Source organism: Kogia breviceps, chromosome 2 (genome assembly GCF_026419965.1).
Source record: "Kogia breviceps isolate mKogBre1 chromosome 2, mKogBre1 haplotype 1, whole genome shotgun sequence".
NCBI lineage: Eukaryota > Metazoa > Chordata > Mammalia > Artiodactyla > Physeteridae > Kogia > Kogia breviceps.
Genome location: NC_081311.1, coordinates 12,335,763 through 12,354,096, shown reverse-complemented (window position 1 = coordinate 12,354,096; position 18,334 = coordinate 12,335,763). Strand labels below are relative to the sequence as shown.

Below are 18,334 nucleotides of genomic sequence, written 5' to 3'. Positions count from 1 at the left end.
AAGCAAGGTATCCTAAAACGAACGGTGTGACTCCACAGTGCTGGGACTCCACAATGCAGAGGACTGACGATGACGTCATTCTCTTCCAGAAAATTGTAGTCTGTGTGTTCCCACAAGGCAACCAGACTTAGACTTTATTATCTCACATAAGAGTGTCTTTACAACATTTTATGAGATGGAGAAATTTAAATCCCCAAAGAGGTTTGTTGGTTACAGCAACATTTTAAAAAGTATTGTCAATATTAAATGTTATATTTTTTTATTGATAAAAACACAAACGTCTGCAATTTGCCAACCTTTCTTGCGGTGACAAGTCCCTGTCAGTAATATGCCATCAAGAAGGTATTTAAAAAACAAACAAAAGGGCTTCCCTGGTGGCGCAGTGGTTAAGAATCCACCTGCCAACGCAGGGGACATGGCTTCCATCCCTGGTCCCGGAAGATCCCACATGCCACGGAGCAACTAAGCCCGTGTGCCACAACTACTGAGCCTGCGCTCTAGAGCCCGCGAGCCACAACTACTGAGCCTGCGCTCTAGAGCCCACGAGCCACAACTACTGAGCCTGCGCTCTAGAGCCCGTGCTCCGCAACGAGAAGCCACTGCTCCGCAACGAGAAAGCCTGTGTGCAACAGTGAAGACCCAACACGGCCAAAAATAAATAAATAAAATAAATTTATGAAAAATAACCCACCAGACTTTAAAAAACAAAACAAAAAAACCCACAAAACACAAAAAGACTTTATCCGACCCTTCAAGGTAAAGATGATATACTATGAGTAAGAAAGCAGCTATTTTTCCTAAAGAAATTCACGTTAAGAGCATCTTAAAAATGGCTAGACATGTTTCCAGCTTTATGAAAATGTGTTGCCAAAAACTGTCACCTATAAAAACTCTCATAAGGGTCTTCCCTGGTGGCGCAGTGGTTAAGAGTCCCCCTGCCGATGCAGGGGACACGGGATCGTGCCCGGGTCCGGGAGGATCCCACATGCCGCGGAGCGGCTGGGCCCCTGAGCCACGGCCGCTGAGCCTGCGCGTCCAGAGCCTGTGCTCCGCGACGGGAGCAGCGCGTCCAGAGCCTGTGCTCCGCAACGGGAGAGGCCACAACACTGAGAGGCCCGCGTACAGCAAAAAAAACCACACCAAACACCTCATAAGTGCACACATCAACTTGGGAACTAAAATTCAAAAGTGAGTTTCAGTAGGTTTTGAACCCATTTGTTAACAATAAAAATACCACACTCGCAATTACTGAGCCAGAACAAGTTAGTGACAGTGAGAAAGATGGAAATTTATTATAAAGGTTTCAACAAACACTTTAAGACTAGTAGATGGAACTGAAAACTGAGTACTGCTTTTCAGAAAGCAGAGTCATCTGGATCCACAGATCTTAATGAGGTGGCTTTTTCAGCTACAATAGCCATTAAAAACTAGCATTAAAATAAACTTACCTTAGAATCAGGCATTAAGTTGTTTTTATCATTAAGGGTTAAAACTAGGAGTTTCAAAAATAATGAAGCATTTTTAATCATATGGCTCTCACTAAACTTTTCAAAAAAAGTAAAAGGTTGTTTTTTTACCACAATACACACAAAAAATATTTTAAAACATTTTCACCTCATCTTTTTTCTTTTCTATTTTTTGTCTTATGTGTATTAGTATAATGCACAGACATTAATTTAAAAATATATATGTATATACAAATACTGGGGGTGGTGCTCTACATAGTGCAGTCAGGTGACTGGTTTACACAGGGTTCTGTTTTCAGACCATTGCTTACATTCTTAAAACAAACTTCTCCCACCTCAAGAAAATATAAGTGCATCAGCTTCTAGATTTTATAACTTATTTTTCCATTTTTAGTCCATCTGGAATTTCTTTTTGGCAAATAGTGTGACTGAATTTTCTCCAGTTGTATCAGCACCTTTTACGGAATAATCCATCATGATCAGAATCATTTCAAAAAGCCACCTTTAACGTACTAAAACTCTTAAAAGCATTTGAGTCCTTCCATTTTAAACCATCTTCTATTGTCTATTTTTATACCAGTGTAAAAATTTAATTGTAATTTAAAAAAGTTTTCTTGGTACAGCAAGTTCCTCTTCTCTCCCCCCCTCTTTAGATGAAGACTTTCTCATCAGCTTATACTTCCATAGGAATTTTTAATTTATATTTAAAATACTTTGGGCATTCGGATTGGCTTTGTGCTAAATTCAGATATTAACTCAAGAACTAACACATTTACAACAGTCAAAATGTTCCTATTCTCAAATGCTTATAAGCCCACGTTCCTCTCCATTCTCACTCCCGTCTACCCCACTCCCAAGGAAACCATGAGCTTGAACGTTAATAATTCTTTCTCTACAGTTTTACTACTTATGAATCCCTAAACAATATAGGCTGACTGGACTCTTCCGACTTGCTTCTTTTTAACTCAACATGATTTCTGAGACCCATCCACTCTTGATGCACAAAGCTCTACGCTGCACTTAGGGTTCCACAGAATCCCACTCCGCACATATACTTCATCTATTCATTTTACTGTAGATGGAGAGCTGGCTCTCTCCTTTCCCTCCTTTTTGTTATTGCAAATAATGCTGTTGTGACCATTCCTGGGCGTGTTTCCTGGGTATATACACCTGACATGAGTTCCTCTAAAAGCAGAAATCCTGGGCTATAAGATACATTCGTTCAACTTCACTAGCTAATGCTGTTTTCCAAAGTGGTAGTACTGACTTACACCAAGAGTAGCAGATGAAAGTTCCTGTTCTCATAATCTCTCCAATTTTGGGTATTTTTTGACTTTTCCCCTGTTTTTTATTATAGTTGATTTTCAGTGTTGCACTACTTCTGATGTACAGCAAAGTGATCCATATATATATATATATATATATATATATATATACACACACACACACACACACTTGTTCATGTTCTTTTCCATTATACTTTATTATAGGATAATGAATATAGTTCCCCGTGCTACACAGTAGGACCTTGTTGTTTATCTATTTTATATATAGTAGTTTGTATCTGCTAATCCCAAACTACTAGTTTATCCCTCCCCACTTTTCTGACTTTTTAACTGTTGCCAATTTGGTGACTAGGAAATGGTATTATATTTATGGTTTCAATGTGCGTTTCTGGTTTACTAATAAGGTTGGACACCTTTTCATGTTTATGGGCCATTTCTGTTTCTTCTTCTGTGATATGCCTACTTGTGTATTTTTTGCCTACTTCTCTCCTGAGTTCTTGCTTTGTTACTGATTTGCATTCTGGTGCTTTTTTTTTTTTTTTTTTGTAGTACGCGGGCCTCTCACTGCCGCGGCCTCTCCCATTGCAGAGCACAGGCTCTGGACGGCACAGGCCCGGTGGCCATGGCCCACGGGCCCAGCTGCTCCGCGGCATGTGGGATCCTCCCGGACCGGGGCATGAACCCGTGTCCCCTGCATCGGCAGGTGGATTCTCAACCACTGCGCCACCAGGGAAGCCCCATTCTGGTGCTTTTTAACAGTTATGTATACATCGTGATTATCTGTATCTTATTCCAGTTCGGGCTTATTTTTTTCACTCTGTGGGCATGTTTGGTAAACAAAAGTACTTACTATCAATGCAGCTAAATTATTTACCTTTTAACTCATGGTTTGCACTTTCTATCTCCCTTCCCCAAAGTCATAAAAATATTCTTCTGTATCATCTTCTAAGTTTTACAATTTTAACTTTAATCCAGTAAATCTTTAATCCACTTGGGGACTGATTTTGTGCCTGGTGCAAGGCTGAAGTCCAATTCATTTTTTTCCTTTGTGAAGAATTACTGAAGCCCCATTTATTAAATAATCCATCCTCCTCCCCACTGCTCTGCAATGACTACCTTCAAAAAAATTAGGGGCTTCCCTGGTGGCGCCGTGGTTGAGAGTCCGCCTGCTGATGCAGGGGACAGGGGTTCGTGCCCCGGTCCGGGAGGATCCCACATGCCGCGGAGCGGCTGGGCCCGTGAGCCGTGGCCGCTGAGCCTGCGCGTCCGGAGCCCGCGCTCCGCAACGGGAGAGGCCACAACAGTGAGAGACCCACGTACCGGAAAAAATTAATAAATAAATAAAATAAAATCTTAAAAACATTAGGTTCTTGCACATAAGTGGGTCAGTTCCCGAGCTCTTTATTCCTGTCCATTCATCTACTTATAACCTCTGTGCCAACTCCACAGTGTTTTAATCACTCACAGTATTCTACAGTAAGATTTATACTCTGGTAGTGCTAGCTCCCCTCACACTTCACCTTTTTTAGGAATATCTTGGATATCCTTGGTCCTTTGCTCTTCCATTTATATGTTAGGATCAGCTTGTCAAGTACCACTGGGATTTTTTGCTGGAATTACTTTAATCTATTAAAAAATTTGGAGAAAGAGTTGAGACCTAGATGATCTTACCCATCACAGTCTCTCCATTTATTTAGGTCAACAAAGGTGCTTTTTAAAAATTATCATTTTCTCATTAAAAGGCTTATGTACATTTTATTAAGATTTTTAGGTACTTTATGACTTTTTCGTTCCTACTGTAAATTCTATTTAATAACATTAAAAAAATTTAAAGCCATTACTGCTTGTGGCTGCTGCATGAAAATGTAATTAACATTTGGATATTGATTTTGTTCCAGCAACCTTGATAAACTCATAAATCTTCTAATTTGCCTTGTAGATATTTTGGATTTTCATAGATAATCTGATCATACAAAATTAATCTGTTAATAAATGGAGTCATATTAACTGATTTCCTAACATTAACAAATCTGCATTCCTGAGATAAATCCAATTTGGTCATCATTCATCATCTCACACACACACACACACACACACACACACACACACACACACACACAGTTTATCACTGGTACAGAGGTGAAGATGGACACTCATCCTGAGGGCTAATTGACCGTGGTAGAATACTGAGTGTCGTTATCATTTATGAGGCATCATGAATGTACTGTAAGCAAAACCATATATTCTATATTAAAACAAAGTTCTAATAAACCAGGTATCGACATAACAAGGCTAAGGACATCTGTACAAGATTTATTTCATTAACCACAATGTTATCAGAGTGATGGTATGCACCCTAATACAGAAGGAGTGATTCGAAATCCATCAAGAGTTAAAGGTCAGCGCCAAAGTCAGTGGCTTTGAAACTCCAGTCAATAAGAGTTTCGTCCATCACTTTGTTTTTCTTTGATTAATAAAAGAGTTGACGTACAGAACACCCTGTTCTAAGCTCCACTATGCTTTCCGACAAACAAGGACCACCAGGGACTAGACTTCATTGCTTCATCCTTGCTCTGGCTACGCTGGTGGGTGGCAAAAGCCTCTTGTCTGCATTTAGCCTCCCGTTTATTCTTAAGCATTCCCGTCTCCAGCCACAGCTCCCCACAACATCACGTCTGAATCGCACAGGTGTAATATTGACAAACAGGACTAATGAGAGCAATTCAATTGCCATCTGTTTAACAAAACATACCCTTCTAAGAGAATATCCAGTCTTACTGTGTTTAGTACATAGTCACAACATTGAAATGACATGTGAGAATCAATACAAAATATTTATTATTTTTTTCAAACCACAGAATTCACCCCAGAGCCACACCATAAATTTCCCAGAATTGTAAGCCATTAACATTGCATTTCTAAACAATGCAATCCAACCAGAAATGAGATCATTTCCAATCAGCAGGGGTACAATATATACTAGGGTCCTAGAAGAATGTATCTCTGACTAGCATTTTCTTTAATTCTCCCACAGCCACTCCACCAACATCAGTAGAAACAGTATATGTACTTGTGCCACTTCGCTCTGGAAAGAGGTTCAAAATAGTCAGTAGAGGTGGCAAAGTGTCAATGACTTAGTTAAGAAACAGTGGGGACAGAAGAGGAATCATTTCCTTTGGAAAGAACAAGGGTCCTTTCATATATCCTGGTGGCCAGAAACTGGGGCAAATTTCAACAAGGTAATGAAAATAACAGCAAAGCCATTTCTCCACAAACTCCTATGACCTGTATTTTAACTTCTGATAAACATGAACTTCAACTTAGCAATCTTACTGAAAACAGTAATCACAACCAAAAACGTCCTTATAAACCTCTTCTAGGTGTCAGTCAAGGGATTCATATTCCGATCTTAAATTTTCAAGTCTCCTTAAGAGGCCTAGACCTGGGTTAAAGTAAACATAATACTCTGAAGCTCAAAGAGACACCATAAAAAAAAAAAAAAAAAGAAAGAAAAAGAAAGAAACCCAAAACATCGAAACAATGACTGGATAGCTCATGTAGAGGTTCTGTTTTGTTTAATTGAAAAATTTTTTTAATATCTCAGATGAGTGTATATTCATAAAACAATGTTATCTAATAATAGCTGCTTTATTAGACAATTGAATTTTAGCTCAAGGGCAATCAATGCCTCTTGCATAATAATCATGGAAATAATAAACTGCAATAAAACAGAAGAAACATAGAAGAAAACAGAGCTAGTCTCAATGAGAAGATGACAAAAATCTGGAAGGGTTACCCTGGGAGATTAAACAGGCTTATTTAAATACTATGATACAAGTGCTCCTGTTCACTTTTTAACTCCAGAAACCAATCGTGTTTGTCAGATCACCATTACCTCTGCAAGTCCATGCGCACAGACCACCACTCTGAAGTTCTCCTTTCGTGCTGAAAAACTTTCAAATCCCTTGTTCGGTCAGTACAGAATATTGCGAGGTGATGCATGTGCAAACTCTTCCTGAGGAATTCTTTATGTGTGCAAATTTGCAACCTGACAGAAAGCATGGCATGTAGCACGGGGAGTGACAGCTTCATGGGGCTTTAGTGCTGGAGACGCACGTGTGGTGTTTAACAACCACGAGGCATCCGGTCTCCCGCAGTCTCACTCACTCACAAATTGGCTTTCATCCCATGCCCCTAAGAAAGGGAGGGGAACCTCCTCAAACTTGCAAAAGGGACAGGAAAAAAAGTAACTTTTCCACAAAATTTAATAATGCACAACTCATGCGCCCAGGTTTTTGTTTCTTCTCACTTACTCTACCTAAGAACTAGTAGATTAAGAATCACAACACCAGGATTTGCTCTCTGTCCCATAGAAAACAAAGCAGTTGGGTTAGGGTGCAAGCTGTGACAACAGACGATATGAGATGACACTGTTACTGAAGCTTAACGCCAACCTTTAAAATAAGCACCGTCTCGCAAAACAACGATCATCTACTGATGTTACGTGTCATCATTCTAAGGCGAGTGAATTGGCTTTCTTTGGAGGGTCTGGTTTCAGGCTGCACACACACACTAGTCAGTATGGCCAAACCAACTGCAGGTGTTGACTCATGAGACAATCAACCTGCTTTACAATTTTCCGCCTTCGATGATTTGGACCCCACAAACAGCCAGTGTTTAACTGGAGTGCAGAAACTATACACTGTACTGGCAAGAAGAATACAAGTAAACACGAGAAGAAAATACTTTTAGGCAAACAGTGCTTAGTCAATACAAAATGGAAGCAAACCTTATTCCCCTCATGTTGCAAACTAAGACCTTTGTTAAGAATCCCAATTAAATAAGCAAGGTCAACAATGACTTAAAGGAATAGTTTCTTCATACTGCAATGTACCTCAAGGGGCCAAAAATGAGTAAGAAGCAGGTCGAATGCACTGGGAGAATGTGTATATTCTTTCTACAGTGCCTTCCAATCACAGCTTTGTGCCACTAAGCCCTCACCCGCAGCAAGCTGCAGCCACTGTGCAAAAATGTACAGAGAAACTAGCTTCTGCAAACTTTACTCTGCCCACTTTGTTAACACATACGTAATAATAAAAATAAGACAATATAAAATATTTCTCCATTAACTTAATAATGCAAAAAGCATCCAAAGATTTTAATGCCTATCCACGTCCTAATACAATGCTTTTAGAAGGAAAGTTCCATTGTTGGCCAAAGAATACGCTCTTCCCAGAAAAAGCATTTGGGTATATTACTAGGATACTGAAGAATTCAGCCACATTTAAAGAAACATTCCAATTTCAGTTCTTTCAGAAATATTATTAAAACCGCTCAAGAGTTCAGTTGCAGGTGTTATTTATAAGCCTGCAGCAAGCATTCCATTGAGTAAAGTAAAATTTGAACTTCTTGATAAAATTGAATTCTTCCTTGATCTCAGAATGTTACTGGTGTAGCAAGTCAAACTGTACAGGGCACAGTGAGAGCCTGTATATATTCTCACAGTAATTCAGTGTTTCTCAATATAACCCAAGATGCTCACAGAGTGAAATGAGCCCAATTCACAGTCCTCCTCAAAATCCACCAACCCTGGTTGACAAGTACTTAAAAAAATAAATCTGCTGACCTTACTTTTACTTCTCTGAATACTCATGTTACAAACAGAGGACTTCTTCTATTAGATGACTGACTTGCTCCTAACACTTCAAGCTCGCACCCCAGCCTGCTCCCCCAACAAAGGACCGAGTGAATTGGCAGAGACAACTCTACAAACAACCTGCAAATCAGAAGCGTGATGGCCGGTACCCCTGCTGTGTCTTCTTTTTTTGCCCCTAGTCCTCTGAAGAGGTAAATATTAGTCTAACACAGCTGACACAGCCAAAGAGAGTCAAGCACATGCTCAATTTAGATTTAAGCAAAACTGAGAAGAAAAATGTTTTTCCCTTGCCGCATCTTTCTATTTTACTTTGCCTTTCAAAAACAACTTAGAACTAAGTAGCACTGTGGGTGTATGCAAACAGAAAATATAGCTTGGCCACAGCCGGAAGGGGGCCTTAAAACAGCAGTGCTACTTTTTCTCTATTATACTTTAATACGATGTTTTAAAAGATGCAGACTACAAATTTTTTTTAAGTACTTATCTCACCCATAAAAATGAAATCGATCAGGAATCCCACACCATTGACTATGTTTGAATTTAATTACCGCATCTGCTTCCTACAGCATCACAGGAATCAGCTTTTACCACTGGGTAATTCTCAACAGTATTAAAAAGGGAGCTTTAGAGCTAAAGTACCGGCCAGCCCTAAACTAGCGTAATGCCAACACTCCAGCAGCCGGTGAGAGCGTGTTAAGTGGCGGAAGGAATGGAAATGGTAGAGTTGGTCCCCAACATTAACATGAACAAGCCACAGTGAGGCAGGAGGAAGTCTGACCAACGTGCGACATGCTTCTATTTTCCCACTTATTTAGCATCCTGCTATGAAGTCACACCTGACATCTTGGCAAGTTAGTCTGTGATACCATCAATTTTTTCAGGAAGCATTTGTGAGTTTGATAACATGGTCACAGAGCTGCAAAGTGCACAAAGCTCAAGGCACAGAGTAGAAAAGAGTTGAGAACTGATGGTGCGGGGGTGGGGTTGGGGGGTGGGGAGAAGTTATATTGTAAGCAGAGTTAGCATCTCCCTGAAAGAAGACTTTCTAATGCTAAACAAAGACCAACTCTTTTAAAGGGGGTTGTTTTGGTTAGGGGTGAAAAATACTGTATTGTAACGATCTGCTTGATTTTAAAGCAAAAGATATCTTGCCGTGTGAAACCAATATGCCAAAGTGCCAAGTCCGCAAATGAACAAAACAAGTGCTGTAAAAAAAAAATAAAAAAGATTCTTCTGCTCTTATATTTTTGGAGGAAGCTGCTGACTTTGGCTGCTGGATCTCACTTAGCAATGGTCACTCTTCATGACGCTTGTTCCTCACGGAATCTGTAGATAAAGTCATTAGAAGATTGTCCCATTTCAAAATCATCCCCAAGTCTAGCAGCAACTGTTTTGTTTTTGTTTGTTAGTTTTTTGTTTTTTAAAATTACAAACCAAAGTAAGAACTCCAACATCCTTTTCCAAGAACAGCTTGGTGACAGAGCTCCTGAGTGTCTGCAGGACCCCGCTGTGCTCTGCATACTGTCTCTGCAGCTCCAGTGTGTCCTCTTTTCAGGAAGGAAAGTACATTCAATACATTCACTATCTGTACCCTCTGGAACTTGCACATGCTGATGAGCTGTCTGAAAAAAACATCAGAAGAGTTAAAGTATCAACAGCAGACAGCATTTGATAATGGTAGGAATCTGTTTATTTGACACATATTTCTCACCCCTCTCCCAATCCCCCGAAAGGAGATCAGAGAAAACCTCAAAACCATGTGGTTTTGCATGAAGTGAAAGGGGACCAAATCATCAGGAGCTGAGTCTGGGCCCTTATCTCATTCTAGTGGAGACTAAAGAACTGGCAGCCTCTTGACAACTGCCTGAAAACTGCCACCAGCAACTGGGCTTCAGAGCTGCCACAGCTTACAGAACAGTCTGACCCTGACTGTACACAGTACCCTTGGAGACCACCATCAAGAACACTGGATATCATTATAGCCAGAGGCTGCCTTACATCACAAAACCATCAAGGATGGTAAGGAACATCATTACTTACTATAAGCCAACTCATCCCCAGCTCTCTTCCGGGACTGGTCACCTCTGGGGATTAAAAAAAAGAAGAGGGAGTCAACAGAGCCCACGGACGGCTTCACACAACAAAGCAGGAGAAATGAACTGGCTTAATTGAAAATGGAAGTAGAGCAGGGATTTCAATCCTAACAATCTACTTTAAAACAGACATTAAACAGTAGCTGAGTCATTTATAACCTGAATATTCTTAGCTAAAAGGTGCTACCTTTTAAATACAGAAAGCTATTAAATGAAGGAAGGACCATCTATAAAGATGGTTTGCCCTGGGTCCTAGAAGTCGATTGACTAAAACATCTTTGAAGACAAATCTGGGCTCTACTATCGACATCCCTGGTGACCTGCATATAACAGGGCCAATTTCAAACATGGAATGGAAAAATTCAAAATCTTCCGCTAAAAGCCGTATTATGGGACCAAAAACTGCTTAAAGCTTTTTAAAAATCTCATAATCTTAATGGACATGAATACCCTTCTAGCAGACAGAAGAATGTGAACCTTTACAGAGAATAACCAGCTCATCTTAAACACCCACAGAATTTCTAGTTCCACTTTAGAGATAATAAAATAGAGGTCTGATTAAGTCCTATGCTTTCTGTAAATCTTATTTTTGTCTCTCCAGTTTCTCAGACAAATGACTAAAATGCTTAAGTAATGAGTAATAATAACCAATCCACTAGCTTTTTCTTCCCTGGTCTCTTAGCAACATCTACACAGTTGACCTCTTCCTTTCTGAAACACTCCGAGCTCTGCCCACTCTGTCCTTGGCCACTTTTTCTTCACCACGTAAAATTCTCCTTCGTCTAGGACAGCAGTAACACCAGTCCTGTGACTTGAAATATGATCCATATGCCATTGGCTCCCAGATTTCTATCTCCAGCTCTGATTTCCTCCTGACACTTCGGACTTGTAGGTCCAACTGCCTCACAGCCACTGTCACTTGGATGACTTCTATCTGCTGCTAAGTTACCATGGCCAGAATGCACTCCATCTCCACTCTTTCCTCAGACTTCCTCAATACATCACACCACCACCTGTCCAATTACTCAGGCCAAAATCCTAGCTCATCCTTGATGCCTCTCTTTCCCTCACTCTGGAGCATTCTGTCCCAGCACATAATCCAAAACCAACCACTCCTCAGCCCCACGGCTACAATCCCAGTCCAAACCACTATCATCTCTCCCCTACACCACTGCAAGAGTCTTAGTATTAGTCCAGACAAGAGCCAGAGCAATCTTATGTAAAAGCATACATAAGATTATTTCATGCCTCTGATTAAAGCCCTTCAGTGGCTTTCCATCACAGTTTAAAAAAATCAATTCAAATGGTGGCGCAGTGGTTAAGAATCCGCCTGCCAGTGCAGGGGACACGGGTTCGAGCCCTGGTCCGGGAAGATCCCACATGCCGCGGAACAACTAAGCCCGTGCACCACAACTACTGAGCCTGTGCTCCAGAGCCCGCGGGCCACAACTACTGAGCCCGTGCACCACAACTACTGAAGCCCGCGTGCCTAGAGCCTCTGCTCCGCAACAAGAGAAGCCACTGCAATGAGAAGTCCATGCACCTCAACGAAGAGTAGCCCCCGCTCGCCGCAACTAGAGAAAGCCCACGCGCAGCAATGAAGACCCAATGCAGCCAAAAATAAGTAAAATAAATATATTTATATTAAAAAATTCACTTTCCCAGTCCTGTGAGATATGGCTCCTGCCTACCTCTCCCAGCTCATTTTCTACCCCTGTTCATTATACTTCAGCCACTCTGGCTCTCTTTCTGTCCCTTGGACATGTTAGCGCTTCTGCACTTACTATTTTCTCTGCCTGCAACACTCTTCCCCCGAGTTAGCCACACGGCTATCTCCTTACAATTTAGCGGGAATTCTCCTCCTCAGGGGCCTTACATCACCAGGTTAGCTGGAACAGCCCCTCGTGCATGCCTTGGTCACTCACTCTCTATCCCATAATCTGTTTCATTTTCTGCCTAGCACTTATTATTACTTGAAATAATCTGTTTACATGTTTGTTACTTATCTCCCAACAGCAGAGCATAAGCTCCATAAAAACAGGGACTCTGCCTGTCTTGTTCACCCAGTACCTAGCGCAGCGTCTAGCACATAGAAGAAAATACAAAATAATTGCTGAATTAATAAGTGAATAATTCATAAATAGCCTCTACAGATGGATTAAAACGCTGCCCAAGTAATTATTTCATGCTTTTGTGTAATCCTCCAGATTACCAAAGTTTCCCACTTTCTTTCTCTGGTTACACTCAAGACCAGGACAGAAACCTCTTGCTGAGCTGGGTGAGGAGTCTTAAGGACCGGCAGGAAGAGAACACACCAAAGGGTCTCTGCAGGGTTTTTCTCTAGGCTGAGCATTTGGAGAAAAACAGTACAAACTAGCTTTAGACAGCCTAAAGGGCCCTAAACAGATCCGCCTTAATACCGCTTTTAAACACCTCTATTGTTAACACAGTATCTGGCCAAAGCCCGCTGAGAGTCTCACACTAGTATCATCACAGTACCATTCACCAAATATTCTGAAACAAGTAAGTTAATGCTGAGCAAAAAGGAAGATACAGGATGGATCTTGTATCTGGAACCTCAACTTCTACAGACAGCCTTCATTCCCACCCCCCATAATTTTTTTAAAAATGGAACATGCAAAAATAACAGGAGAAAAATGCAGATGTGAAAACAACTGGAGGCATAAAGAATGTAAATGTGGTGTATGCATGCGAGAGGCTGCCAGAGATATTACCTAACGATGCCACAAGTCTAGAAAGCTGTAAGCTGCGACCCCTGCTACTAAATGAAAAAGCCCCAATCCTGGAGCGACCCTCTCAGCTAAAAGACGAATAGTACTCCTAACAAGGTTCTATCTTGTTCCAGAAATCCAGGTAACAATCACTCAGCAAGAACATTTTACTTGCCTTTAGAAGCTGTTTGGTACATACACCCTTTGAAGAGGCCCACAGGCTGGTCTGAACGAGGATGCTCCCTCTGAGGGCCTGCATGCTAGAAATTCCCAAACGAGCTGATCTTCCATAATGTAATCTTTGACAACGAACACCAACCTGCCCTTCCCCCAATAAGCAATTCAATTATGCAGGTAATACACAAAAAGAAAATATTGCTCTTAGCCTGTATGCTACTTCGAGCTTTGAAATAACTCCACGCTATATTTCCATGAACCTAAAGATGGTTCACATAAACTCCAACCCAAACGAGAATCTGTCCATTAACTGCAAAAGAGGATATATTTGACAATATTCACATATTATTTCAAAACATTTCGAAGACTTTCTCTGTGCCATCCACATGAAAGCTGTGTGCTGCCTACTCCCTACATCACATAAATGGAACACAGCCTTAAATAAAAAAATAGTTTGCCAAGCTGAACAGGAATCATGTGATTGGCTAGACACAAACCTCAAAATGACTGCTCATATCAGGATAGCCAGTAAGAGAATTTTTGTTAGATAGCTTAGACTATATTTTTGCATCATTGGACATCATTTCTTCCAAAACAATCCAAGCCAAATAATGCTCAAAGGCAGCATCAAGTTTGGCAGGGCAGAATATGGAAGGTCCATATACAAGTGCTGGAAGCACAGGCAAACTGTCTTTAGCTGCTAAGTATATGCTGCGGGCACACCCTTTCTGACCAGTCTGAGCCAGCCCAGCATGAGTCCAGAATGTCAGGTCAAGTGGGGCCTACTCTGTGCAAAGCACCCATCAGAAGAAGTCATGGGGCAGCCTTGAATCCTCATAGTAAATGTATAATAATTTGTTAGCTTAATTCTAGAAATGGCTCAATTCAGTTTGTAAAATAAAACATTTTAATTTTATCAAGTTTTGGAATACTAGCATTTAAATTTCATATGAAAGAATTCCACTAAGAGAAACAAAAATTCATATTTACACCAAAAATTCAAGGCATTTCCCTGAATATGACCACCTTGGCCTTGTCAGAACAGTGCTAGGCTAGTCCTTCAAAGGCAGTGTTAAATGAGACTATTTATGGAGTCAGTCATCCCAAGCAACTACACACCAAACGGTCCTGCACCCTGTTCTCTTATTCCAGTTCCAAAATTAGGATTACAAAAATATCTCTGGATATGTTTAAATAGTTCCATACACTCTTCTGGAAGGTGAATTCAAGGTATTCAGAGAAATCTACAAGAGCTATCTTCTTACACTGCTTCACAGAAATAAAAGTTTTCAGAAGGCTGTTTATTTGTTAAAGGCATCAGTAAGCTCATCTCTAAAATTAAAAGCAAACATTCAAATAAAACATGAAAAAAAGCATAAAAGACTTCAAAATTATGGTGAGCCTAGGAAAAAATGTAAGAGGTATACTCAGTTTATTCTGCATTTATTTAAAAACATTTAAGGAAAAACTTTTAACTATAATTCAAAATACATAAGCCATACAGAAAAAAAACCTGATAAAGTTAGCTACATAAAGTAAAAAAAACTTCTGCATGACTTCAAATAAAACAAAAAACCACCATAAGCGAAGTCAAAAGAAACTGAGAAAAATAACTCTTATCTTGGGCAAACAATCAATCTCCTCACTATAGAAAGAGCTCCTAGAAACCAAGAAGACTAACAATCAAATAGAAAAATGAGAAAACCAGAAACAGTTTACAGGAAAAGAAATACAAACATATGAAAATATGTTCAGCCTCACTCATATAATAAGAGAAATACAAACGAAACCAACTCTGACTAATTATTTTTCACCTGCCAGACTGGCAAAAATTCAAAGTGTAACAACATACTCCATAGGCAAGGCCATGAAGAACAGGCACTTTTAAACTTTGCTAGTGGATATGCAAAATGGCACAATCCCCTATGGGGGGCAATTTGGCAATTTAATCAAAATTACCACTGCATTTACTCTTGACCCTGCAATCTAACTTAAGGGAGTTACTCTCCAAGCATACTGACAAACAGGTACAAAGTTACACACGCAGCGCTCTCTGTAACAGCAGAAGACTGGAAATAATTCAGGTTGCCACCTACGGGGGACAGGTTAAATAAGTTATAGTACATCTACACAATGCAATGTGTAAGAAAAGAATAAAAATAAGAATATATACTGTGTTCGCTTATATCTGTATATAAAATAAGCACTGGAGGGAATCATAAGACACTAATAAAAACAGTTGCCTAAAGGCTGGGAGCAGACAAGGAGACAGGTGGGAGTAAAACTTCTCAGTATGTACTTTTTATACCTATTTTTTAAAACCCTATAAATAAATATATCAGCTCTTCAAAAATGAACACGTAAAATTACTATAGCATTAAATGGCCTCATTCAGTGTACGAGGATAACTGTTAGAAATATTACAATTGATGTCAGAAGACCCCTGACCACCGGACATCGGGGAGAGAAGTCAGCTGTTTACATGCAGAATCTCCCTCTGGCCTTTCCTTGCCATAGGAAAGGCAGGGTTAGCAGGCCGGTCTACGCAGCTTCCCTGTGATGGCTGACTGAGCCTTTCCAGTGTGAGCTGCCAGTGAGGCAGGGTAATGACCCATGGATTACTCAGTGCTCCCTCTAGCACATGAATAAAGATGCCACCAGGACAAAGAGGGAATAAATGCCAATCCATGGGCCAACAGAGAACAAATGATCTGCTTTCTTTCCTAACCTGTGCTGAAATTAGAAACTTAGGAACAGTGATCTCGATCAAGGCTGGTATTCTGAGATTGAGCATGGCCTCAGAGTCTATGAAAGACAGTGTCCATCCTCTGCCCCAGACAGATAAGTGAGTCAATACCCAACCCACTCCTTGTGGTCACAACTATGCCTCAGTGAGGAACCCAGGTGTCTTCATTTCCACAACTTTCTTCCTTTAATGTGAGGGATTCAAATAAGAGAAGATACGTAAAAGTGCTAAGTAGAGGTCCAGGATTATGAAAATATAAAGTACTACTTATTCCAATAAAGATATTTTAAAAATGAAAACAAACAAAAAAAAGTACTACTGTACCCTTTAATGATTTGGTGACAGAACAGGGTGCTTTCCCATAGGGAATCACAAATTTTTTACATAATTTTGGTTGAAAATATGCACTTTGAAACATTTTCTGGGATAAAGCCCTGATACTGAATTGCAAATTTTAGAAAAATTAGCAAAGTGTTTATAGCAAAATCAAGGGAGGGTGGACTTCCCTAGGGGCACAGTGGTTAAGAATCCACCTGCCAAAAAAAAAAAAAAAAAAAAAAAGAATCCACCTGCCAATGCAGGGGGCATGGGTTCGATCTCCGGTCCAGGAAGATCCCACATGCTGCGGAGCAACTAAGCCCGTGTACCACAACTACTGAGCCCACGTGCTGCAGCTACTGAAGCCTGAGCACTTAGAGCCCATGCTCCACAACAAGAGAAGGCACTGCAATGAGAAGCCCGCACTCTGCAACAGAGTAGCCCCCGCTTGCTACAACTAGAGAAAAGCCCGCACACAGCAAAGAAGACCCAACGCAGCCAAAAATTTAAAAATAAACAGGAGAAAATTTTTTTAAAAATAAAAAATCAAGGGAGGCAAATTTTGTGGACACATATAAGTGATAACCTACTTTTTAAGAAGAAACAACTAGAATATAGGGGAAAAATGGAAATATGAAAAACAGACTCTGAAGGTTCTTTACCAGGTTTAGTTACAATATCATTTGTTAGTTTAGTCATAAAATTATTTGCTAGTTTAGTCATAAATGTACATTATAACCGATCATAAAATTTCTACAAGGTTTTTCCAAATATTCAAAACTAGTATAAGCGGATCAGAGTTGGAAGAGCTCTTTGGAGGCTGCCCAGCCTAACTGCCCACCCAATGAGAAATCTCTTCTTCAAACTCCACTTAAGTGAAGAGCAGCTCCCATAAAAACAAAACCCAGCTTCAGCACTTCCACAGAAGGGAGCTCACCACCTCTCCCAGCAACACCACCTTGACTCTCGCACAGCCGTCTCCCATTCTAAGAATGCTGGCATCCTTCCCCTGCCAAGCCAAAGGAAATGGACATACTTTGTCACAAAAGGAAAAGAAAACTTGCCTTGTAAAACCATTCTGTATAAGTTCTCTTTGAAGTTTCTGATCTTGAGCAGCATATTCAGAAAGTTCAGACTCCACCGCACGAGGGAGAATGTTTGGAATAAATTTAGAAAACAGAGTCGGAGCCATCTGAACCCACTCTGTGAGGGAAGGAAAAGATTCATTAAGGAGATCGTATAGACAAATTAAATTAAATAGAAAAGGGAAAGTTTTCTTCCCAAAGAACAAGATTATGTATTAAACCAAACTTAAAATGGGGAAAAAAACTAGCGCAACCCCTTCTGATAAAGAGGTTAAGTTTCCTTTCTAAATAGAATTGACAGAAAGTGGATATTTTTATATTTTTTGTGATTTAACAACATTAACAAAAATCCCTAGAGGATTTTGGAAGGAACCTTATCAAAAATTCTAAATATGGAAGAAAACATGAATGAAATAACCAAAGAATTCTGAGCAGGAGGGGCCTTGGAGGGAAGGAATTTGGTGGAAATACTTAGCCCTATAAAGCATTAATTAAAACAATACACTGGCCTAAGAATTGAATAGTACATGTGGTAGTAAGCAAACATATAAAAAAAGTACCACAAAAATGTGGAGGGAGATGGGAGATGGGAGAGATAACTGGTAAGTACTTTAAAAATATAAACCTACTTTGACTCACATTAAATTATAGCAAATTAAACATATATAACAGTGAAAGAAAACAGAATTAAATGGTTATCAAATTATTAAGGAAAAGATAAAAGATCAACAGAATAATCTACAGAAAAATAAACATTCATGCATCAAAATAAAAA

At 40.0% G+C, this 18,334-nt stretch overlaps 1 protein-coding gene across 2 annotated transcripts in view; it reads right to left on the bottom strand.

The window, feature by feature from the left end:
- Positions 1-5,567: 5,567 nt before the first annotated feature.
- Positions 5,568-18,334, bottom strand: part of CACUL1 (CDK2 associated cullin domain 1) — a 69,263-nt gene continuing 56,496 nt past the window's right edge. The window contains exons 7-9 of one of the 2 annotated variants that reach the window (XM_059052478.2): positions 17,539-17,677; positions 10,449-10,492; positions 5,568-10,030 (exon numbers count right to left, since the gene is read on the bottom strand). In XM_059052478.2, the coding sequence (XP_058908461.1) occupies positions 9,990-10,030; positions 10,449-10,492; positions 17,539-17,677 (224 nt within the window). In that variant the 3' untranslated portion in view covers positions 5,568-9,989. The remainder of the gene's footprint in view (positions 10,031-10,448; positions 10,493-17,538; positions 17,678-18,334) is intronic. The other variant, XM_067024546.1, reaches the window with a different exon arrangement.